This window comes from Cynocephalus volans, chromosome 10 (assembly GCF_027409185.1).
Source record: "Cynocephalus volans isolate mCynVol1 chromosome 10, mCynVol1.pri, whole genome shotgun sequence".
In the NCBI taxonomy this organism is placed as follows: Eukaryota; Metazoa; Chordata; class Mammalia; order Dermoptera; family Cynocephalidae; genus Cynocephalus; species Cynocephalus volans.
The window spans coordinates 93,635,262-93,659,093 of record NC_084469.1 but is presented as its reverse complement, the minus strand read 5'-3'; the positions used below and the strand labels follow the sequence as shown (position 1 = coordinate 93,659,093).

At 54.8% G+C, this 23,832-nt stretch overlaps 1 protein-coding gene across 1 annotated transcript; it reads left to right on the top strand.

Annotated features, from left to right (window-relative positions):
- LOC134387499 (zinc finger RNA-binding protein 2-like) lies at positions 1–18,377 on the top strand. The gene is given in 26 exon segments (XM_063109955.1): positions 1–91; positions 94–140; positions 944–1,043; positions 1,755–1,802; positions 1,927–2,065; positions 2,101–2,183; positions 2,186–2,235; positions 5,508–5,694; positions 5,797–5,863; positions 6,538–6,705; positions 7,969–7,985; positions 8,162–8,346; positions 8,464–8,500; positions 8,825–8,895; positions 10,529–10,665; positions 11,137–11,201; positions 11,352–11,490; positions 12,183–12,350; positions 12,573–12,657; positions 13,780–13,903; positions 13,906–13,947; positions 15,653–15,725; positions 15,727–15,791; positions 15,940–16,085; positions 17,381–17,479; positions 18,168–18,377. Coding segments are annotated over 26 exon segments (2,643 nt in total).
- The last annotated feature ends 5,455 nt before the right edge of the window (positions 18,378–23,832 follow it).

Genomic DNA, 23,832 nt, shown 5'->3' with positions numbered 1-23,832 from the left:
ATGTGCGCTGGGAGCCCCGTGTTCCTCATGGCTGCCCCAGTGGGCTATGGTGGGTCCCAGCCCCACGCTGGCCAGGACTTTGGTTACGGCAGCTGGTCCAGGAGCCCGCACCCGCGCCCAGCACTGCACCTGCCTACCAGGTATCCAGCTGTCCCTTCTCACTAGAAAACGTTGTAGCATCATGTGCATGAGTTTGGCTGCCCCTACATGCCCCTTGTCACAGCTCCCTTACTGCGATCTTTCCTTCTGGCATTTTCTTCTGACAGTGTGTATGTGACATGGGGGGAAATCAGTTAAATTAGAGTCACTTTCTAAAGAGAGAATTGGCTTCTCTCAGGGAACCTCACAACAGAAGCGCAGAAGGGCATTTGGGGACAGAGACCAGATGCAGAGCTTTGTCTCCTGTCTGTTACCCAGCCTGAGCAGGTGGCTCTGAAGGAGGTGGAGGCATTGTGAGGGCAGGAGACCTTGGCCATGTGGCCCCAGAGAGGCCAGGACACACCCTCACCCTCATGCTCCAGGCCCTGCAAATCTGGCCGCTGTGTTTCCACTTGGTGTCGCAGAGGCGTCCCATGCAGACCTCAGCCGTGCCACCCACACCACATCCCTGTTCATGTCAGTAACCGGACATCACAGGCCCCAGTCACCCAAGCTTGGACCCTCTAACCCCTCCCTCTTCCCCACCCCTCTCCATCCCTTCACCAAGGCCTCGGGGCTTCTCTCCAAGCCCGCCCTCTCCATGCTCCCCAACAGCCAGAGTCCTCTTGTAAGTCATGGGCAGGCCTGGCTCTTCCCATGTCCCCAATTCCCGAACCAGGGCCTAGTCCTGAGCAGGCGCTCGGGGCCAGCACTGTGGGAATGAATGAACATGGACAGAGTGCAGTGTGGCCCTGAGCTGCTGTCTCCTGCTCTTTGTCTCTCTCCCACAGAAACCCCCATGTAGGACAGTTATAGGTATGGACAGTTGATGGCCACCAGCAGCTACGAGGACAGCCGGTACGCCCAGCCTTGGTCCCCGGCCTCTGACACACTCTTCCAGCCATGTGGGTTGTCCACAGGGGCAGAGGGTGGGGGTGATGAGACGTTGGCTGTGGCGCAGGGAGAACTCATTCAGGTGACACCTTAGACACTCTAGACTCACAGGAGATCAGGAGTAGCGAGACTGTCAGGGTGGGCTTCTGAGATGTGCCCCAAGTCTCGGCTAGCTGGTAGGCCTGTGCATGTGAGGGCCAGACTCGCGATGGAGCTAGATTTCTTTTTTCAAGGAAGCTTTCCCAGGATGGAAGGAGCTAAGTTCGGTGGAGGACTTGGGTGTTAGAGGTGGAAGACGTGTAGGAGCTCATGGAAGACACAAATGGCCCTTCTCCCCATGGCCGTGGAGGAGGCAGCTGTAGTCTGGACAGGAGTGGTGGGCACAGGGTCATAGGCTGGGCACTGCCGGGCTCCAGCCCAGGACTCCAGCCTCTGGTCCTGACTTCATCCTCCTGCACGCTCCAGCCAGCCAAGCCAGGGCCCAACCACAGGCTCAGGGCAGGCAGGGATGGCGGGGAGGGGGGTGGCTCTGCAGAGAGCCTGAGCCTGTTCTCTAGGGACCAAAGGAAGCTATGGGCAGCCCAGCGGTGGCCACAGCCAAGCCCAGGCCCTGTGACAGGCACTCACAGCAATGGTTGGGCAGCTGGTGAGCGCCTCATCCTCAGGACACACATACCCCATGGCGACAAGTGTCCAGCCTGACACCTTTGTCTCCACCACAGCCTCCTACCCCCTGTCGTTATACAACCCCATCTGTGCCCAGTACAGTGGTAGGACCACCGTTTCCCTGTGCATATATGTTTGCACAGGTGGTCGATCCATCTGCTCCCTCAGTAAACTGGGTGGAAATCAGTACCTCTCCCTCCCTCTCTCATTTTTTTCTCTGCTTCTTAGGACCAAGCTACCCAAGCTATGACATGTTGGTGTGCTCAGCAGCCTGTCTCTATTATCCTCCAGCACTCACCCCGCAGATGTAGCCCCCGCCTTCCCTGGGACCCCCCAGCAGCAGCCCTCCCTGCTGCCAATGCCACCCGTGGGCTCAGCACTGTGGAGCAGCTCGGGAGGCAGCCCCAGGGCCCACTCTGCTGGCAGCTTCCCTAGGAAGCCACCGTTTACCAGCAAGCTGCCGAAGCCCAAGAGGGGCCCTCGCAACCCCAGCTTCGCTACTGTGACATCTGTGAGCTCAGCTGTGCAAGTCCCCAGGTCAATCCCCCCCCAGTGTGGGCAGGCCCGGGAGTCTCTCCGACCCCCAAATCCCCTGTGGGCCAAATGTGGGTGCCAGGGATCAGGGTCATTGACTGGCAAAAATAGGTCTGTTGGGTTGGCTGGTTAGCTTAGTTGGTTAGAGCACAGCCTTGTAACATCAAGGTCACGGATTCAGATCCCTGTACCGTCCAACTGCCAAAAACTAAAAAAGAAATAGGTCCGTTGTTAAACTTGCACCATAAGGTATGTGGAAGAATTGCCTTAAGGTGAGCCTGCTGGTGTTCTAGTGGAACAAATGAGAGCCAGGCCCAGGGTCTATGGTTACCTGCAGAAGCTGTGGTTGTGATGCCCAAGGAGGCTTCTCTGCGGGCTCTGCGGGCTCTCCCAGGGTGGGATGCAGGGGGCAGTGAGGCAGACGTGGCTGCCCACAGGCGGCTAGTTGCGGTGTCCCTTTGCTGGAGGCCATTTAAGCAGTTTGGATACAAATGAGGCACTCTGCTCAGTCTCAGGGCATGCGCACATGTGTGTTCGTGAGCGTGTGTGTGGGTGCGTGTGTGTGTGCGCATACGTGTGCACAGCACTGTTTGGGACATGCAAGTGAAGGATCTCCTTGCTGAACACACGAGCCTGAGTTGGTAAAGCTCAAAAACAATCCAGCTGAAATCGTAGGCTCATTCCCTGGAAGACAACTGAAATGCTAGATGTCTGTTGTTGCAAAACACACATCCTAAAGGAGGCTCTAGACTGGAGAAACTTAGAGTCCAGAATCATAGCCTCTGGAGATGTGAGAAGCCTCCAGAACCCCTCATCAGGCCTCAGTGACACAGCTGGGGAAATGGGGCCGGCCATGCCAGGACCAGCCTGGGACCCCACCCCCACCCCAGTCCACCCTTTCCTAGTCTAGCACTCTTTCCCTCAGCGGTGCTCACCTCTGTCACCTGCTGGAGGGGGGTGAGGCATGGGATGCTGGCTTCCTTTGCAGAGTCCTTGGACAGGATGTTTTGGGTGTGCTTTCTTCCATTGAAAATGTGCGTGCTCATTAGGAAAAGATTGCCTTTGCCTGTCCCCATCTTCATCTCTATGCGCGATTTTTACTTTGCATCGTGAGGGCCTTGCTGAATATAAAATTCTATGCCCATCTTGGTCCTTGTGCCAGACACGAGCATGTCCTCCTATGAGCCCAGATTCTTCCCAGAATCGAGTGAGCCCATGATATTCTGCTGGGTACTCCGCATTGAGGGTGGCGTGGGCTCTGAGTGTGGGTTCTGGAGTTGGCCTCCTGGGTGTGTCACCTGGCCCACCACTTACTAGTGGTGACCTGAGCAAGTGGCACAGCCCCTCCAAGTCCCAGTCCTCTCATGGGAAAGTGGTGATCATAGGATTTGCCTCCAGGTGGTCGTGATGCCCAAATGCCATGTAGAAATGTCAGCTATCATTATTCCCAGCCTTTAGCTCATACTCTCAGCACTGTATGTGGACATTGTTATTGAGGCGATTGAGGTTTACATGCAGTCATAAGAAATGACGCGGGGAGCGCCCCCCACCCTTCACCCGGTTTCCCCCAATGCTCATAAATAGCATCTTGCAGAACTATGGTCAATGTCACTACCAGGACACTGGCAGTGACACAGTCCGCCCATCTGATTCAGGTGTCCCAGTTTCACTTGTATTGATGCCAAATGGCAATAAATGCATACTAAGTTGAAAATTCATAAGTCAAAAATACACTTAATACCCTGATAAACCCACTGTATGTCGAACCATCATAAGTTAGGAACCTTCTGTACTCGTGTGCATGTGTGTGTATTTTGTCCTAGCCGAGTTCCCTACCACCGCCAAGATACTGAACTTTTCCAGCACCATGAGGACCCTCGTGTTGCCGTTTTCTATCCATGGCCCCCTCCTACCTGCCGCCTACCCCAACACTGCTCAGACGCCACTGCATCTAAACATGGTCTCTACCTGCTGTGTGTAATGGGCTCGTGTCCACATGGCCTCCAGGGCCGGATGGCAGTACTCCTGTGTTCTCTCTAGCCGTCCGTCTAAGCAGATTTTCTAAGTTGCAGAGAGTGTGGTTTCTGATGCATAATCCATGGTGAGACCCACCCCTCCCAGCCATGGGCACCCCAAGTGCACCCCAGGTGCCTCTTTCTAAAAACCCTCCCTTGGCTTCTCATTACACGTATCATACATGTGTGTTGGGAGCCTGACAACAGGAGTGATAAAACAGCGACTGTTTGTTCTCACACTCTGCAGAGCATGTTAGGTGGACTATTTAATCCTTACAAGGGCATTGTCGAGGTCTGTCTGTGGCTAAGAGTTGGTCTTAGTGATGACAATAGAAATCAGACCTAGGTTTGTCAAAGCCCTTGTGGTTAACTACCACAGCAAGAGCAAAGAGCAGACGAGACCCACCCATAATCCCTCCACCCTGAAATAATTGACCGGTAGCATCTTGGTGTGTATCCTTCCAGACTTTTCTCTATTCCATAGACTCTTTTTCCTAATCTCTGTGTATGTGTGCATATTTACTCTGTTGCTTAGGTGATCTCTTTACAAGTTTCTGGATTCCTAAATTCCAGAGATTATACAGTAAAATCTTTCCCTGTCCACTCCCTTCCACTCTCCCTCCTTAGAATCAACCAATGTTACAAGTTTCTTGTGTATACTCAGGGATGTTTTGATTCTACAGAGTGTTCCTTCCTGGCATAGTTAAAGCAGATGAGTTTAGTGGGCCCACGTGACAAGCATTTTTTGGGAGCCTGCGTAAGGGCTTGGCAGTGGTTCAGCAGTCACTCGGCTATTCTAGGTGCAGTAGTCCTGGATACACGGGATTGAGACTTGTGTGTGCCACCCATGGTTTCATTAGCATTTTTCTGGAAAGGAAGAAATTACCAGAACAGGTGATTTGGGAAGCCCCTGTCCTCACTTGGTTTCTGAGGTCACCTTCTAAAAAACTGGAATTTTCTTTTACAGCAGCCTCAAAACTGAACGTGTGATCTTTTCAGGATGCTTTCTCAAGAATCTTGCTTATTTTTAGAAGAGAGAAGAAATCTTACGTCCCTAGTTCCAGCTTCTGCATCTATGGAATGGGCTTAATAAAATGACATGGGAGCCCCTGGGCACCAGCAGGTGGAGGGTGGGGATGGCAAGCCCTGCCTCCCGAAAGGTCCCGCATGCAGTGCCTGTGGCCTGCAGGGGACAGGGCAGTGCCCAGAACGCAGACACCGCCCTCAGGCCACCTCTGGCTCTCTGCTGTTCCCTGGCAGACCTACCGGGAGCATCTGGAAGGACAGAAGCACAGAAAGAAGAAGGTGGCTCAGAAGACAGGCATCCAGCCTGATGGTGGGCTGCATGGGGTGCTGGCCCAGTTGCACTGCGACCTGTGTGCTATGTCCTGCACTGGGGCTGACGCCTACAGGGCCCACAGCCAGGGCCCCGAGCACCAGAAGGTATAAGCCCCACATGGGAGGGAGCCCCAGGCCACGCTCTGCCTCCCACCCATGTGTCTGGGAAGAAGCCATGGTCAGTACCTGACCCAGGGGACCACCTGGTGAGATCGGGTGGAGAGCCACCAGGAGAAAGCCTCCTGGCAGAGCCCCCGTCCTCGATCCTCACTCCAAAGGTGCCAAACACCCTTTCCTGGTTTTAAAAGTCATTCCTGGGGCTGGCCGGTTAGCTCAGTTGGTTAGAGTGCACTGCTGATAACACCAGGTCAAGGGTTAGTGGCCAGCATGCAAAAAATAAATAAGTAAAGTTTTTCCTGCTTAAAAAAGCATGAAGACGTGGAGGGGACTTGTAACTAGACCTCAAAGGACACCTGTCTCCTGAGATCACACGGTGTGCTCCTTTGCACTCCTGCTTTTCGCGCTTTCTGTTTTCATACCTTTGTTTTCTGTGTCCTGACAAATGCTTGTATGAAGTTATCTTATGCGGGAAGAAAGTAACAGGTTCCCCCACCTGAGAGAAGGTAGGGAGACAGCTGGTCTCCCTGCCAGGCCTCGGGATGCCATTAGGAAAGCAGCCGCTGCCTCCAGCTTGCCTTACATGGGGGTGTGCCTGGAAAAGAGGAGGAGGGATTCGTGGCCGGATGCTACCTCAGCCCCGTGCAGTCATGAGCAGGGGGTTAGGAAGTCCCCTGTCCCAGTGCACAAACCTCGTTCAGATGCCCAGGCCCACTTGCTGTGCTCCCTCCGGCCCCAGGCCTCTGCTCATGTCTTTCTTCTGCTTGCCTGGCCTCCTCTACAGGGCTGGCCAGGCATGAAGGGAGCCCTGACACTGGGGCTTGGTCTATTCCAGATCATCAAATTGGAGAAGCCCATTCCCATCATCGAAACTGTGCCAAGGAACTCCAGCCTGGAATGCACCCCTGCACCAGCAAGCCAGGCCCCTGGCCACACAGAGCACCCCAGAGGTCTCAGCCAAGCCCAAAGCCCCCACCGGCCCCAGTATGAATACCCCAAATGGGTGAGCTCTGGCCAAGAGACCAGCAGTCTTGTGGGCCCTGAGCGTGGGTATGTGTCTCTGCAGTTCTCCGCCTGGGTCCATGTGTGTGTTTCCGTGCCCGCCACAGCTGCCCTGACCACCGTTCTTGGGTTTTGTGAGAAGCAGTTTGTGTACGTGTGTGTGAGAGGGGTCACGTCTCCTTGGGGAGGAACTTCAGCTATGAATGGGGGGTGATTGTTCATGTTTCCGCCAAGAATGGGGGCTCTATCTTTGGCCCACACAGCTCCACCCTTTGATGTGAGAGCATTTCTGAGAAATGTTAGCAGAACCAATGAATGGAACATCATCTCTCCCCATAGAGTTTGGGATTGTGCTGGGGTGCTGGTAGTTCCAGCCACCCTAGGCCTGGAGAATTCCCTGGGCTGTGCCTCTACCATGCTGTGCAGCAATCCCTTCACATCCTGGTGCTCACGGTGAACTGTTTGGGCTCTGAAGAGTCATGCGGGCACCAGGAGACTAAGGTGGGCTCCTCGCAGCTCCCCACCTGCAGCCTCGCCTTCCTTGCATGAGAACCTAAGATAGGAATAGCTGAACTGGATCAAGCTGGGAATAAGTAGGATTAAATGTCAGGTGCTTGGCTAACTGCTATGTGTGCACTGCCTGATCTACCTCCACAACCACTCTTTATAGTAGACTTGGTCACTAGACCCAGTGTGCAGATGGAAAAAGCAAGGTGGGGCCCCATGAGCGCCTGGCTCCAGGTCACACAGTAAATGGTGGAGGTGGGATTCAAGCCCAGCTCTGTCTGACAGTCTCTGGCCTAGACCACCATGCTCTGTGCAGGAGGTGGGGGGGTGGGGAGGCTCATTTTATTTTTAGCCTCAGCAGTACTGTTTCTTAAATAATAGCCTAATTCTGAAGATCAAACCATGAAGGAGTTTTGATGACAAAGAAATTTCTCTCTCCTGAGGACCCATAAATTTGCCTAGTGGGGGCGCTAGGTTAAGTGGGACCCTTGGTTCACCTGATCTTTCCTTATTGACTAGCTATGTGCTGTGGATTTTGTGCAATTGTTGGGTTCCTCAAGCGAGGCACCTAAAACCAGAGCTTTTCCCTTGATGGATTGAAATTGGCCTCATTGTTTTCTTGGCTGTGACACGGCCGGTGTGAGAGGGACGATGAGGCCCCCTGCCGGGGTGGTCCCACAGACATCACAAAGAGGGAAAGGGATGATGGACAAGGGACCTGGGTCTGGACAACTCTCCACTGTGCATGGCCTGGCAGGTGTGCAGCCAGTGCAGGTTATAAGTAAACAGTTGTTCCCCTTCAGGGTCCACCAAGCCACTGGCAGCAGGCAGCAGACCCCAGGAGAGGAACCTGGCACAAGCCAAATCGGAGGGGCCCAGAGAGCCACCCACCTGGGGAAGCTCGGAGGAAGTGTCCAGGAACTGCTGTGACACATAGCCATTGGGCCCAGACTACATGGAGAAGGTGGATCAGGGCCATCACCACGTCTGGGCTCTGGTGGAGGAGAGCACTCCTGTGGGTCAGACTCGAGACTCCACCCACGTCCTCCCATCTGAGACTGACAAACCTGTCCACATTCACAAGCTCCATGGGCAGACCTTGGGGAGCCCAAACTCCAAGCAGACCCACCTGATGGTATAGGTGCTGGATTTCCTATGCTAGAAGGGACCAAACATGGCTCCGTGGCGGCCTGAGATAGGTAGAGGCATTTCCTGGTGGGGCCCCATGGAGCTGTCACTCTTGTCCCTGCAGAGAAGGTGTAAAAGGAATCGGGGCAGCAGAAAGCTTGGTGAGAGCTTGGAGACCCTTCTGTCCCGCCCCTCTGCTGGGCCTGAGGGGCCTTAGGACCCACCGAGGCTGAGCTGAGCAGCAGAGCTGAGCCCCATCCAGATCTTCCGGCACCCGGGCCAGCGGCCTTCCAACCCTGGCCAGCCTCTCATAGGACAAGAGTTCCCCTAGGTGTGGGATCCAGAATCCCAGCCCCAGACAGGTCATGCAAGCCAGAATGTACCCTGCAGGGCCACCACGCAGATGTCCACAGCGGAGATAATTGGCCTGCGAGACTCGCCTTAATTCAGAAGCCTTCTCCACGTCTGATTCCGTGTTCCCCAAGCCCCTGAGTGCTCCAGCAATAAGCAGATGCTGCTTCCACAGATGTGCACGTGGCTGAGAGCTGGAGAGAGGGTTAGCATTCTTCCTTTCCTCGCGTTTGTGTTCTGGTTCAATTCAGGATCTTCTGTTTTGCCCAGCACAAGAGAACCACAGCAGCTGGGATTGTGTTGTTGGAGACCCTGCCACTTAGTTAAGAAGAGACACCTTTTAAAAGCCACAGGAAGTCTGGCCGGTTAGCCTTATGGTTAGAGTGTGGTGCTGATAACACCAAGGTCCAGAGTTCAATCCCTGTACCAGCTGGCCGCCAAAGCAAAACAGAGCCCCATGAAAGAGAGAAACAGGAAGGGGGCCCATGGTCAGGAGAAATCATGATAAGGTAGGTCACTGGCAAGAGGCACCTGTGAAGGCTCAGCCACGTGGGCATTGGTCACATCTCACGGCCTCATGTCTGGCGAGTGCTCATCTGTTTGTGTCTCAGGTGTGTACCGTGCACCAGCACTGGCTGCAGTACAAGGTGCATCCATCAGGGGCTCAGCCCACGGTCGGTGCCAGGAGACCTCTGTGGTCAGAAGTCTCCTCCACCCCAGGTGACCTGATGAGCTCAGTGGCTCCCCTTGCTCTTGCCTGAGGAGCTTTCTCTGTAGCGCTGCCGGCCACAGTCTCAGCCGTATTTCAGGATCGGTTCCATGAGCTCCGTGAGCTCTTCCTGCTCCCTTAGCTTTGGAAGCTCTCTCAGGCTCCTCCCATGCTTCCTTAGAGGTGAGGGGGTGTCCTCCTCTGCCTCAACTCACAGTTCATGTTTTAGGCCAACACCTGGTCTAGTACCTGCACAAGGGGGACTCGAACTAGGGGACAGAAGGAAGGATGGATGGATGCATGAGTGGAGTAATGGGAGGGTGGATGGATGGGTGGGTGGGTGGGTGTGTGGATGGATGGATGGATGGATGGATCGATAAGTGGATGAATGAATGTGTGGGTAGGTGGATGGATAGAAGTAAACCAGTGAGATTAGTGTATTATTTTGTACAGCATCTTCAGTTTTGGTGATGCAGGAGACTTGCAGGCAGGTCAGTGAAACAAGGGAAGGGAATAAAATTATAGGAACAAACAGCATTGTGTCTGCCAAGTGCATTTCATCTCTCGCTGAAGACTTCAGTTTAAACTCTGCACCCACTTGTTGCTGGGGACAGTTCCCAAGGCACAAGGTCATGTCCTTAATATGCACATGAAACAGACGCACAAATGCTGCCTGGTTTCCCCAGACACGCTGTCACTTTGGCGATCGTAGATACATGTTGCTGTTGATTTTTCTTGAGCCAGAATTATTTTGTTTGGGAATGAGTGTCTTTAGTTAAAATCAGCAGGTGCTCTTGCATTGAATTTTCAGTGAACATCCCATGATCACCAATGTTATCCATCAATCGTATCCTGCACCTTCTTCCTGTGACCCTTCCCAGATCTATAACTTGTGGGTTCAGCTTTTGCTTTTGGCTGCTGTCAACTCTGAGTGTCAGTAACCCCCTTTCCCCACCACTGCTTTTGAGATGAGGAGTTTCAAGACTTAGGGGGATTTAAACCCCACCATATTATAAACACAGCAGGAGGAGGTCAGTCTCGGGATCTCTCCCTGTGTCCCTGGGACCTGCCCCTGCATTCTCGTCTAAATGAAGGTCTCTAATCTCATAGCCTTTCCTTCCCTTTCCAGAAAAAAGTGAAACCCAACCTTCCCATCACCATCAAGCCCAGCAACAGAGTCCAGAAGCTCCTGGAGGAGCGGCTGAGAAGCAGAGGCTCCTGCAAGAGTTGGCTGGAGGAGATGTGGTGCTGGCACGTGGAGATGAGGTGCCACCACCACGGGCTGTCCTTGTGTCCCCCCGCACCCTTGACAGGGAAGGAGCAGATCCGCCATCTTCTGTGGCCAGGAGCGGCTTGGGATCAAACCCTCACCCTCCACCCACATTGGGGGCCTGCTTGGTGGCTTCCAGATATGGGGAAGGGACTGTTAATCACACATGCAATGAGCAGCCCGTGCTGTCCTTGTTGTTGGAGAGAGAGAGGGGGTTTTAGTGCTGAGCTCAACGTCATTCTGAGGGGTCCTGTTACTGCCGCAGTGATGTGATGAAGGTAGAGGTGGGAGGCACTCCCTGCCCCTTCACGGACACTGGCTACTGCAGAGATACCTGGCATCCACTGTTCCCCAATGGCTGGCATCTGCTATGTCCCCAACCTCTGGGGTCCACTGTGTCCCCAACCTCTGTGGTCTGCTGTGTCCCCTGATCCCTGGCATCTGCTGTGTCCCTTGGCCACCCCCAGGGGTGACCTTGCCTGCCTGCTAGCCTCTCCTGGTCTCACCTTCCATGTGCACACTGCAGGCCAGAGTGGGCAGCCCTCAGCTATGGGGAACAGCACATGGAAGGAGCTGTGCTCTGCCCACTCAGTGGGGCATGGGGCGTGAGCGTTTCTCAAGTGATGGGCTCAGGGGTTCCACCACTGGCCTCACCTCCCACTGTCCTGTCTCGTCCCTGCAGGCTGTACGACATGCGCTGCAGGCAGCTGGAGGAGCCACAGCTCCAGGACCAGCGGCAGCAGCAGCTGCAGCACACAGTGCCCAGCTGGCCCCCACCTCCGCTCATGGGCAGGCTGGGGACACCCACCACCCCACTCCCGGTAGGTGGCGGGACATTCCCTCCCTCCCAATTCCTCACTGGAAGGACCTGGCCTCTTCCAGGAATGAGGAGCTCCTGGCCTTGCACCAAGACTCCCAAACTCCAGGGTATGGGGGCTGGAAAGGCCCGGGCTCCACGGCCTGGCCCCTCACTCCACAGATGGGGGCCCCAGCTCCCTGGCCCCGGCTCTCACATCCCTTAGGGAGCCTCTTTCCTGTGTCCCGACACCGTGGCTCCTGCTGGCGCCTCTCAAGTGTCTGTCCATGCAGGCCGAGCCCGAGCTTGAATGGGAACCCTAGGGAGAGAGGCCCCGGGCTCACTCAGAAGGCTCTGGCCTGGAAATGTGAGAACACTGCCCAAGCGGGGTCCTCTGGTCCCCCACCCAGACCTGTGCTGCCTACAGCCATAGTGGGGGGAGCACCTTCCTGGTTCATTACCCCATGGCTGTCCATGGTGAGCATCCCTGAGCTGTCACCTCTTAACCTGGCTGCCCCTGGCTACCTACCTGCCTGCCCCTCACTCCTCAAAGCCAGCCTGGCCCCATGGCCCCCCTCAAGTCCTCCCACTACTGTGGGTGCTGTTTGCCACCTCAATATAACTGTCTTGTCCTCTGCCCCCTTGGTCCCCAAGACCCCTCCACTCACATTGACTGCGCTGCCTCTCCCTGCCGCCTGGGCGGTGGCTGGAATCCAGTGACGACCGGCACATCATGTGTAGGCACGCCACCATCTACCCCATGGAGCAGGAGCTCCTGACTGTCCAGAAGGCTGTGTCCCACGCGGAGCCGTTCCCCAAGCTGGTGTCCAACAAGCCGGTCCAGGAGAACTGCAGAAGCCGGGAGGAAGAGGGCAGTGAGCCCAGGTGAGGGGACATCCCCACCTCCCTCCCTCCCCCCCAAGGCCCTGCTCACCCTCGGGACAAGCCAGAGCTGGGAGCCCCCACCTCTGATCAGCCTAGAACCCCCTGTGGCCTGCTGGGGCTTTCCCCAAATCTCAGAGCCTGAGCTTCAAGGCTTCAAGTGAGGTCTGGTGGCAGCTGGTGACAGCTGTTGTTCTAATGGCAGACATTCCCTTTTGCTATCAGAGGCGCATCCAAAAATGGAGTTTGTGAAGGATTCAGCATCCCTGTAAACCTCAGTTTTCTCACCTGCAAAAGGAAGCTCAGTGCGGTTCGTAGCTCTCTTCCTCACCTCACGGAGTGATTAAGCAATCGGAGGCATAGTGTCACTGAGAGCCCGTGTGAATCACCATGATTAGCAGGAGATGAGACAGCCCCCCTTGTGTGGTTAGCTGTCACACGATTTAAGTCACCCGTGAGGGAGTCAGCTGTCCCAAGGCCTTCCTCTCTAGGGAGCTACTTTTTCATTGTCTTTTTTCAACGATTTTCTATTGTGCTAAAATGCACATAACATACAATTCACCATTTTAACCGTGTTTAAGTGCATCGTTCAGTGGCGTGAAGCACAGTCACACTGCTGTGCAGTCATCACCACCATCATCTCCAGAACTTTCTCATCTTCCCAAACTGACACTCTGTCCCAATTAAACACTCACTCCCATTTCGTTTAAAGTACCCACTAACCCACCCTCCATGTCTGGGGATTCGCCTGTTCTGGACGTTTCATGTAAGTGGAATCACACGCTGTGTGGCCTCTTGTGCCTGGGTGATTATGCCGAGTGTGGGTGGCTTCCTTCTACCTTAGCATTTGGTCTGTATAAAAGGACATGTGTGTCCTCTACCTGTGAGTGACAGTGTCCTAACATAATGGACACCCACAGCCCACCCCTCAGCTTAAGCGCAAGAGTCTCCCTGATCTGTCACATCCACCTCTGGGGCCAGAGAGAAGCCAAAATGCGATGTGACATCTGAACCCATGACTTTAGTGTTGCAACTGTGCACTCTGCCCAGCTGAGCCAGCCGGCCAGCTCTGATGAAGCAAACTCTGAAAAGAAAAGTCTCTGAGCCATGGAGCTGTTCTAACTCGTGAGGCGTAAGGAGAGGATGGGTACGCCTGCGGTCCAGTGACCCAGGGTGTGGCACTGACTGGGCAGCCCTGTACAGAGAGGCCAGTGTCCTTTCCCACCAGCATCGGCACTTCTTAGATGTATCTCATGATGTGTCATTTCATCCCAGCAAGTGCCTCTGATTTGCAAAATGGGCTTGGTCCCATTTTACAGATGAGGAAACTGAGGCACAGAGGCTGCTCTGCAAGTTGCCAGGGTCCTTGCAGCTCATGAGTAGAGCAGCTAGGGTACCCAGTGTCCCTTCCCTGGTGGCTTTGTCTTAACAGTGGCGTGTCCCCTTAGCCTGGATCCTGAAGGGCATCATGGAAATCGGCATCCTGGCAAAAGGCCTCCTTCTGTGGGCTGACAGGAATGTGCACCTGGCCCTGCTGTGCTCCCAGAAGCCCACACACACCTGCTGTTGGGGATCGCGCAGCAGCTGGCCCTGCAGCTCCCAGTAAGGTCCCCTTGGCATCTGGCTGCCAACCGCTCCCACAAGCCCCTCGGGCTCCTAGATGGGGGTAACTTTGTTTCTATGAAACTTTAAGAAACAAGAAATATCACTTTTAGAAACTAACCAGAATTTACAGTTGCAAAGAGAGAGGCCTAGCAACTTCAGGGTCCCTTTATGAAGTGAGATCAGTTTAAGACTTAAAAACACGCAGTCTTATAACCCCAAAGTCATGGGTTCAGATCAGCCAGCCGCTGAAGAAAAAAGACTTGAAAACAATCTAAATATCCCTCCGAATGAGAACTCATGTGACATCTACCCAACAGTAATGACACCTACCATTAAAAAGGGTAAATGGGGGCTGGCCAGTTAGCTGAGTTGGCTGCAGCATGGTGTCATAACACCAAGGTCAAGGGTTCAGATCCCCATACCAGCCAGCCACAAAAAAAAAAAAAAAAGGTTCAAAAAAACCTGTTCCCAGAGCGGTGTCCTCTTCCTAAATTCAGCATCACTCCTCTTACATGTCAGCTGAGAAGTGGGTGTGGGGGGTTGGGCAGACCCTGGTCAGGGAGACAGAATAAACAGGCACAGGAGCCAGCTCACTTCAGTTCATCTGCGAGGAAATAAAAACTGGGTGCCAGGTAGACAGCAGCTGGGGAGAGTGGGGGCTCCTTCACACAGGATGGGGGGAGGCAAGACCTGAACAATGAGGTGTCGGATTGTCCAGGGTGGAAATGGGGGGTATTCCACATAAAAGGCCCAGCACCTGCAGAGGCCCAAACAGGGAGGCCCGGGGACAGGAGAGGTGGGCGTGAGGAGACGAGAGCCTGGATCAAGCTGGGCCTGAAGTCCGTGCAAGGAGATAGGATTGCATTCCCAGCGAAGTGGGGAGACGAGGGTTTTAAGCAGAGGAGTGATGTGCTGTGACTTCAGTGACAATCTTCTGTGCCTGAACACTGGTGACATATTTTTCTGCTAACTACCATGGGGGGTGTAAAGGTGGCTCAGATGCAGGCCCTGCTTTCTGAAAACTCACAGCCCAGTTGCACAGACAGTTCCTAAGCCACACAAAGATGGCTAAGGCCATAGGAAAGCCATGCCTGTGGTGGAAGCAGAGACCCCAGGGGCCACATCGCAGCAGGGAGGCCTGATAGGGAGGGGCTCGGGATGGGGAGGAAGGTGTGTTTCAGGTGGGAGTCTGGGCTTAGGTGAATGCAGGTGACTTTGAGGCTGGTGAGGATGGATGGGGAGGCTGGGCTGCTATGGAAACCACTGGAATTTGTCCTTCTCACAAGTGACAGTGGCAACTCATACTTTTAATCTGCTTTCTGACTATGGGGGCGATTTGTGTCATTGTGTAAAAAGGGTCATTTGTGTTTTCTTTGCTGACTTTGTTATTTCACTCACTAGTTTTTTATTGGATTGCTGGTCTTGTTTTTATTGAGTTATGGGTGATCTTTACATGTGAAGGTTCCCTATAGCTCAGGGTCTGTTGTCTTTTCCTATTGCTACACATGTGTACTCCTGGAGGGCTGGGACTATGTCTTAGTCACTTGGAGACTCTGGACACCCAGCGCAGGGCCTGGCATAAAAGCAGTGAGCACATGAGGGCCAACAGGATGAACAGGGACACACCAGCTGTGTCATGGCTTGTTCACACATGGCTCTCAGATGGAGTAATGTGGCCTCATGTTGCATTCACACCCCCTAAATGGTGACTGAGGACAAGTACGAGGTCTCCTCTGACCCCAAAGCCAACATTGTCATCTCTTCCTGCAAGGAGCTTGGTGCAGGTCACCTTGTCCGTCACCTTGCCCCTAATGCGTGAGGACCCCTCCATGGACCAAGGTGCAGCCAAACCCTTCTGTCCAGCTCCCCTGTCCCCATCCCCCACTTCCCCAGGGTGCTGCTCATGCTCAGGCGTGGGGCAGTGTCCGCCTCTGCTCTGGGCAGGAAAGACCACAACCACAGCTTTCCACCTCCTCTGTCCCACCAGATGCTGCAGGCCACACAAGAGCGGGGTCTTGGGGCAGCAGAGGAAATGAGTCAGTGACAGAGTGTCAGATGGGCTCAGAGCCTGGGCTGTGGGCATTGTCCTCCCTGGCCCACCAAACCAGCACTGGGCCCCTGCCTCCACTGATGGTGACACCTGGCAGAAACATAGTGAAAAGGGGCAGGTGTGAGCAGTTTCCCAAAAGTCACGGCAGAAGCTCGGTTTGACTTTGTCCTTCTGTGACATGGGGCCACCACAGACCCCACTGGTCCCAGTGCTGCTTGTTTGGGAAATGTGGGTTCAGGGCGGACTTGAAGCCAGATTTGCAGCACCTGGGAGAGTAGAGATGGTGCTGGGAGGCCAGAGGGCTGTGAGGGCCTTGGTCATCAACCGCAGTGAAGGCTGATGCCAGGAACACCCTGCATGCCTGCGCTCCCTAGAGTCTCAGTCACTATGGAACCTCCTGGGACAGTCTCTAGGACTACTTTCCAAACTCCAGTTATCCTTGAACCCCCTTTCTAATTTTTTTTGTCATCCCTGAGGGCCTTGAGCCACTGAGGTTTTTCTTTAAATCGATTCTTTTTTTATCTTGTTTTTTTAAAAGGAGAGCCTTTAGGGCCAGCCCTTGGCTCACTTGGGAGAGTGTGGTGCTGATAACACCAAGGCCACGGGTTCAGATCTCTATATAGGGATGGCCGGTTTGCTCACTGGCTGAGCCTGGTGCTGACAACACCAAGTCAAGGCTTAAGATCCCCTTACCGGTCATCTTTTTGAATGAATGAAAGAATGAATGAATGAATGAATGAATGGCCTTTGAACCATAAGTGGAAAGCCACTGGACTCTAGCCGAAGACCCTGAAACAGCACACAGGGAGGAGATGGGGACTCTCGGACATTAAGACCAGTGGCCACTAGATGAGGCTTGGTCCTGGCCTGGCCGGACAGCCTGAGAAACAGGAAACCCTTCCGTGAGGACCGGTCTTTGACAGGCGACAGGCAGGCCCACGAGGAAACTGCACTTCCTGTTGGCCACTTCCTCCCTCGGTTTCCTCTCCCTGGCGTCTTGTCCCCGCACTCGGGGCAGGTGGAAGTCACACACTCAAAATGTCATTTTCCAGTAACTGCTAGTGACATGGGATGACATTAAGTGAAAAAGGAGGATCAAGCATTGGGCCCCTCGCAGGAGCCATGTATCTATGCACACACGCACACATGGCCAGGAGGAGCTCCACCCATCATGCCTGGTGTGGCTGTGGGGATTACCAGGTGGGACCTTGTGCTGGCCGAGGGTGGGCTGACCCAGTGTGGCCTGTGGGTCAGGGGTGCCCTGGGCACAGGGGCAGACCCCCTGGGGTCCCCCAGCAGGGCCGATTGGCCGTTTCGTTAGCACTGTCTCACAAGGGTGTTCTCTCGTTCTTTTCTGCTTCTATCTCCCCCTATGAAGACGGGCCCAGGCTCCAGGATCCCCTATGAGAGAGACCAGATGGATGCCCTCGAGCCCATGACCCTCCAGGAGCAGGAGGACATTACAGCCAGCGCCCAGGTAGGAAGGCCAGGCCACAAGGCCACCTGACTCCAGGCAGGGGTGGCACATGGGTCCCAACCCTGTTTGCAGCTGAGCACCATCCCCTGAAGTGGTCTAGGATCCCCTTCCCTCCGTGCAGAGCTGTGTGGGGACAGGAGGGTGGCCGTAAGTGTCAGTCCCAGCCTGGCCTTGAGCCAGTGCTCAGAGCCATCTCAGAGGGTCTCACTGGCTGGGACTGTCCTGGGAGTCCCCCACCCACTGTGGTCCATAAACACCTGGCGTGGCCCAGCCTGGCCAACCTCGAGCACCAGGGCAGGGCACGGCCAGCGTCCCCTGTGAGTTCCTTGTCTGCATATTTGTGGATGAGAAAAGTCTCCCGGTGGTACAAAAATCAAATCACGTTGCATCTGACATTTGTGAATTGGCTTTAATGGACGAGTGGACTTGCTCGCACTGCAGGATCTGGGTCCCTCTAGTGAGGCAGGAAGAGCTGGTGCTCCAAGGGGCGTCAGGGCACCGGGCGACTCCCGGTGAAGCTCCTCTCATCCTGGGGTGACTGGAGTTCGGCATTTGCAAGAAGGGTTGTCCTGAAGGGCCAACAGCAGGCCCAGCTAGACCTCAGGCGGCCCCATTCACAGGCCACCCTGATGCTCCGCAGCCCCGGGAGTGGCCAGGAGGGTTGTCCTGTTGGCCACGTCTCCCGCAGCAAGACGAGCACTTGCTGGCCTTCTGGCAGGTCCATAGGCTCCTGGGCATGGGCCCCCTGCCACCGTCCAGGAGCAGGCCTGTGGCCCACTTCCAGAAGAGGCAGCAGGAGTCAGGCGAGGCTGAGGTGGTCACGGGGGAGAGCAGGCAGGCACATTACCTGTCTGAAACAGGAAACAGCTACCTGGGGCCTGACTGCTTAGACCCCTGAGGTGGGAGAGCTGTTCTTCCCTGCCATGGGGCCCCTTCCTGGCGGAGTGGGCATCCCTACAACACTGACAGGCAGAGCCAGCCCCTCAGCTGGTCCCGGCCACAGCCACATACTGGGCACGGGGATGGGTGCAGCTCCCTCTGCCCCACCTCCTCCCCCGCACGGCCTCTCTCCTGCTCTCCCCTGTTCTTTGCACCTCATGCAGGGGAGCTCCCCAAATTCCCTAAACCCTCAGCCCCCGCACACGGCCACTCACCCAGCAGCTGCCCAGGCTGGCCACCGCCACCACCAGGGAGTCCTCCTGGAACCCTTTGCAGTCGCAGCCGATCCATCTAGAAGTCCTGTCGCTTCCACTACTGTTCTCTCCATCCCCAGCGGCACTCGCTGCTCACACCCTCGAGAGGCCCCACTGCACTGCATGTAAAACCCCAGATCCAACAAGGCCCCACAAGAACCAGTCTGCGGGCTGGCCGGTTGCTCAGGTGGCCAGAGTGTGGTGCTGACACCACCCAGGTCCAGGCTTCCGTGCCTGCACTGGCCAGCCACAGAAATACAATGATAAATAAAATGTTCACAGGAGATGTTTAGATGTTTTTTTAAAAAGAGACAAAAACAGAGCCTGTCTGCCACCTCCTCACTTCAGACCCGCCATCCTCTGCTAAGCCTCAGACCAGCCAAGCTTGTTCGTGCCCCAGGGCCTTTGCACATGCAGCTCCCTCTGCCTGATGAGCTCTTCCCCTGACCTGCTGGTCTGCTCCTCCTCCCCTCCTTCAGGTCTCAGCTCAAATGTCACCTCCCCAGAGAGGCCTCCCTGATTGCCTCAGCCTGTCATGTAATGCTATTTGCTGTCGTTCGTTATGCCACATATCATCAATTAAAATGACTTATCTGTCTTCCTCTCGAGGACGTGACTTCTCTGTGGGCAGGAACGGGCCACACTAGCAGCTGGACACATCTTGGTTCGATGCTTCAAGCCCTGCTCTGACACCCAGAGAGTCCCTTCCCAACATTGGAGAGGACACTGTTTGCTTCCATCTCGACACAGGAGAGAGACTCCAGCTAGGACAGTGGGGAGAAAGAAAAGGAAAGGGAGGAGGGGCTCACCTCTGCGACAGGGAGGGCCGCGGCAGGTGTAGCGGAACCACGGGCCGCGTTCACAGACCGACTCCCTCCCTTGCATCCTGGCGGGGCAGCTCTCAGAAGCCTCCCTGTCCCTGTCCACATTCTATCCCTGGCTCCCAGGGGAGGCAGACACTCTCCTTCTTCCCCACCAGGTCATTGAAAACCAACCAAGTGACAACGAGTTAAGTCAGCCCTCCTAGCAACTCCAAAAAGCCGAGTTTGGTGATGCAACAGCAAAACCAAGCAGCTGGTTAGGAAAGATCTGGTCCAGATGGGTGAGCTGTCTGGACAGTGCCACTCACTAAAGGCCTAAAGAGCAGTTGCTCTGGCCGTCTCCACCACCCACCCTGCCAGAGCTCTCATCCCGCCAGGCAGGGGACCCAAGGGTTGGCTGGTCGTGGCGGGAAGACACCAGACTGCTGGGGGTGGAGAAGCCCCCCCCAGAGAACCTGAGCAAGTGGGGACCTCAGGCTGTGGGATGCAGGAGGTGAGCCGGGTTGCTAGGAGACGTCGGTGAGTGTGGGAGGGGTGACGGTCGTGTGAGCAGGGCTGGAGCCGAATCTGGCAGGAGAAATGGAAAAGGAGGGACAGATCTGTCATCTCCATCTGCAAGGTCACTGATAGCATGGAAATGTGGCCACTAAGATGCACCATGTCCCAGGCTCCAGCAGGTCCCAATCCACGGTTCAGGAGTGTCTCCAAGGCTCGGCCGGTTCTGCAGCTGGCTAGGGGAAGTGTTGGCTCTGTCCTCTCCCTGGTGACCTCCTTAGTTGGGCTTCTGGGGCTAAGATGTTTCGGGCAAGCGGATTGAGGCTCTGCTGAGCGAACAAGCCAGAGGACCCACGTTTCCTGTTTAGGTGGAGGTGGCAGCTGGGGGGTGCCTTCCTGTTCATGTCTGTCCAAGTTTTGAAAATAAAATGTATTAAGAAACAGATATTTGTACCCATGTTCATAGCAGCATGATTCACACTAGCCAAAATGTGGAACAACCCAAATGTCCCTCAGTAGATGGATAAACACAACGTTTCCATCACACACGGGAATACTATTCAGCCCTAAAAAGGAAAGAAGTTCTGACACACTCTACAACATGGACGGACCTGGAGGACATTAGACCCAGTGACAGACGCCAGACACAAAAAGCCACATAGTATATGATTCCATTATATGAAATGTCCAGAACAGGCAAATCCACAGAGACAAAGTAGAACAGGGGGGGGTGCCAGTGGCTGGGGAGGGGGATGGGGAGTGAGAGTTTAACGGGGACAGAGTTTCAGTTTGGGAAGACGAGAAAGTTCTGGAGATGATGGTGGTGATGGCTGCACGGCCACGTGAATGTGCTTAATGCCACTGGGCTGTGTGCTAAACATGTCCGAGAAGGTGAATTTTTTTTTTTTTTAAGATGACCGGTAAGGGGACCTTAACCCTCGACTTGGTGTTGTCAGCACCACGCTCAGCCAGTGAGCAAACCGGCCATCCCTATATGGGATCCGAACCTGTGGCCTTGGTGTTGTCAGCACCGCACTCTCCCGAGTGAGCCACAGGCCGGCCCCTACTTGTTTCTTTGTTTTCTTCCCCCTTATTAGAATATAAATTTCCAGAGACTTCGTGACGGCGCATGGCAGATTTAAAGACAGAGCAAGGGACAAATGTGTAAACACACGGCGGCGACGGGCTCGTTCCTTAGAGGACGGGGGTGGGGGGCGGGGAAGGTCTTCCCGGCGCTGCTTTCAGAGAGCGGGGGAGGGGGTGTCCCCTACGCGGTCCTCGCAGGCAAAGAAATGTCCTCAGGACCCCGTCTTATGGGGCAGTCGACGGCCACCCGCCATTGACAGGGAATGTGCCCTGACCCGGGCTGGGTGCCGGGGAGGCGGGAGCGTCTCGGACACACTCGCCGTGCGCCTCGGTGGGAAGGGCGCCCCCTGGAGGTGTGCGCTGCCGTGGCCCGACCTGGAGGGGTTGGAGACGACCGTGGAATGGTGCAGGGGTGAGAGTCAGCCTCTGCGGCGAGACTGGCAGTGGGTCGGGACCCATTAGCTCAGCCACTCACTAGCTGGGGGACTCACGGGATGAGGGACCTTGTCTGCCGGGCCTCAGTTTCCTCATCTGTGAAATGGACACGTTGCGGCACTGGCCTTTCAGGACTTCCGGAGATAGTGCAGAGAGTGCTAAGCACGGGGCTGGAGCATAGGAAAGGCTCCATGAATGTTTCCTGCTATTGCTCCTGTTTAGATTTTGAGGCCCTAGAGCGGGCTGGATGGTGCCCCCCCAAGACATAGTCATGTCCCAACCCCACAACATGTGAGTGTGAACTTACTTGGAAAAGGCTCTTTGCAGATGGAATTAAGTTACGGATGTGGAGCAGAGGTCATCCTGGATTAGGGTGGCCGTAAATCCAATCAGAGGTATCCTTAGAAGAAACGGGAAGGGGGAAGAAACCCGAGAGGGGAAGTCTCGCGAAAGACGGAGGCAGAGGTGGGGGTGACGCGTCTTCAAGTCAAGGAACGCAGCCCCCGGAAGCCAGGACAGAGGTCCGGGAGGGATTCTCCCTCAGCGACTCCGGGAGGAACCGCCCCTGCTGAGACCTGGATCTTGGACTTCTGGCCTCCAGGACTGTGAGGAAACACATTTTTATTGTTTCAAGTCAGCCAGTTTGTGATACTTTGTTACAGCAGCCCCAGGAAACGAGCACATGACCCCCAGTGGGAATGGAGGCTTCTCACTCCCTCCTGACCCTCTTAATTACTCCTAATTCCTGTGCTGGTTTCCTCTGTTCTGTGAACGGGTCAAGTCCATCCCTACCACAGGGCCTTTGCACGTGCTGCTTATTCTGCCAGGAATGCTCTCACCCAGATCTTCAGTTTATTCAGCTGTCAGTTCAGAAGTTATCTCCTTAGAGGCACCTTCCCTGGTCACCTCCTACCTGCCTCCCACCCATCACCCTCCATCCCATAGCCCAGTCTGATTCTTTCTTTTTTTAGTACAATGTTTTGTTTTTTCTTTTTTTGGCAGTTGGCCAGCAGGGTGATCCAAACACTTGACTTTGGTGTTACAAGGCGGTGCTCTAACCAACCGAACTAACCGGCCAGCCCCCAGTTCCAGAACTTTCTTATCACCCTAAATAGAAACCCCACCCCCGTTAGCAGTCACTCCCTACCCCCATCTCTCAGCCCCTGGCAACCATGAATCCACTTTCTGTCTCTGTGGGTTGGCCTGTTGTGGACATTTCATGTAAATGGAATCACACAGTATGTGGCCTTTTGTATCTGGCATCTGTCACTGAGCGTCGTGTGTTCAAGGTTGATCTGTGTGGTAGCATGTGTCAGAGTCCCGTTCCTGTTCATGGCTAAGTGATGTTCCACTGTGTGGAAGGACCATGCTGTGTGTATCCATTCACCTGTTGATAGACACTGGGTCCTTTCCACCTTTCGGCTGCTGTGAATCACGTTGCCGTGAACATTCGTGCACAAGTACTTATCTGAGTCTCCATTTTCAAATCTCTTGGGCACATACCTGGGAGTGGAATTGCTGGCTCATACTGTAATTCTATATTTCACTTATTGAGGAACCGGATTTTTTTCACAGCACTTACAACTGTTTGAAATTATTTACTTCTTTCTTTCTTTCTTTTTTTTTTTTAAAGATGACCGGTAAGGGGATCTTAACCCTTGACTGGGTGTTGTCAGCACCACGCTCACCCAGTGAACAAACCGGCCATCCTTATATGGGATCCGAACCCGTGGCCTTGGTGTTATCAGCACCGCACTCTCCCGAGTAAGCCACAGGCCGGCCCCTACTTGTTTCTTTATTTGTTTTCTTCCCCCTTATTAGAATATAAATTTCCAGAGACTCAGAGGGTTCTGTCCACGGATACATTCTTGGCACACGGCAGCAGCCCCGGGCATTGTGAAGGTGTTTGGGACATGCAGGGAGACCGCAGGGAAGCTGGCTCCCTGCGTGGACAGGAGACAACACTCACAGGGCATCAGGGTCCGTCCCTTCCAAACCAAAGGCATGAAGGCCCCCCGCCCTGTGGCAGGGGCAGGAAGCCCTGATGGGGAAGACGGGAGCCAGAGACTTCAGCACTAGCTCTGGACTTTCCACCTCCTGGCTGGAAGCGGTGGACCTCTTGGAAGAGCCCCTGGTGTTAATTGTGTGGGTCCAGCCGGTCCCTGTGCTGGGCACTGGGCAGACGATGTGGATAAGGCTTTGCTCTCATAGAACTCCCATTAGGTTGACTGGGCTGATTGAGAGACGTCTTTGAGCTGTGTCCCTTGGGGGGCCCGTGAAAGATTTCCTGGTGTGGGGCAGGGGTGTGAGAGCACGAGTTAGG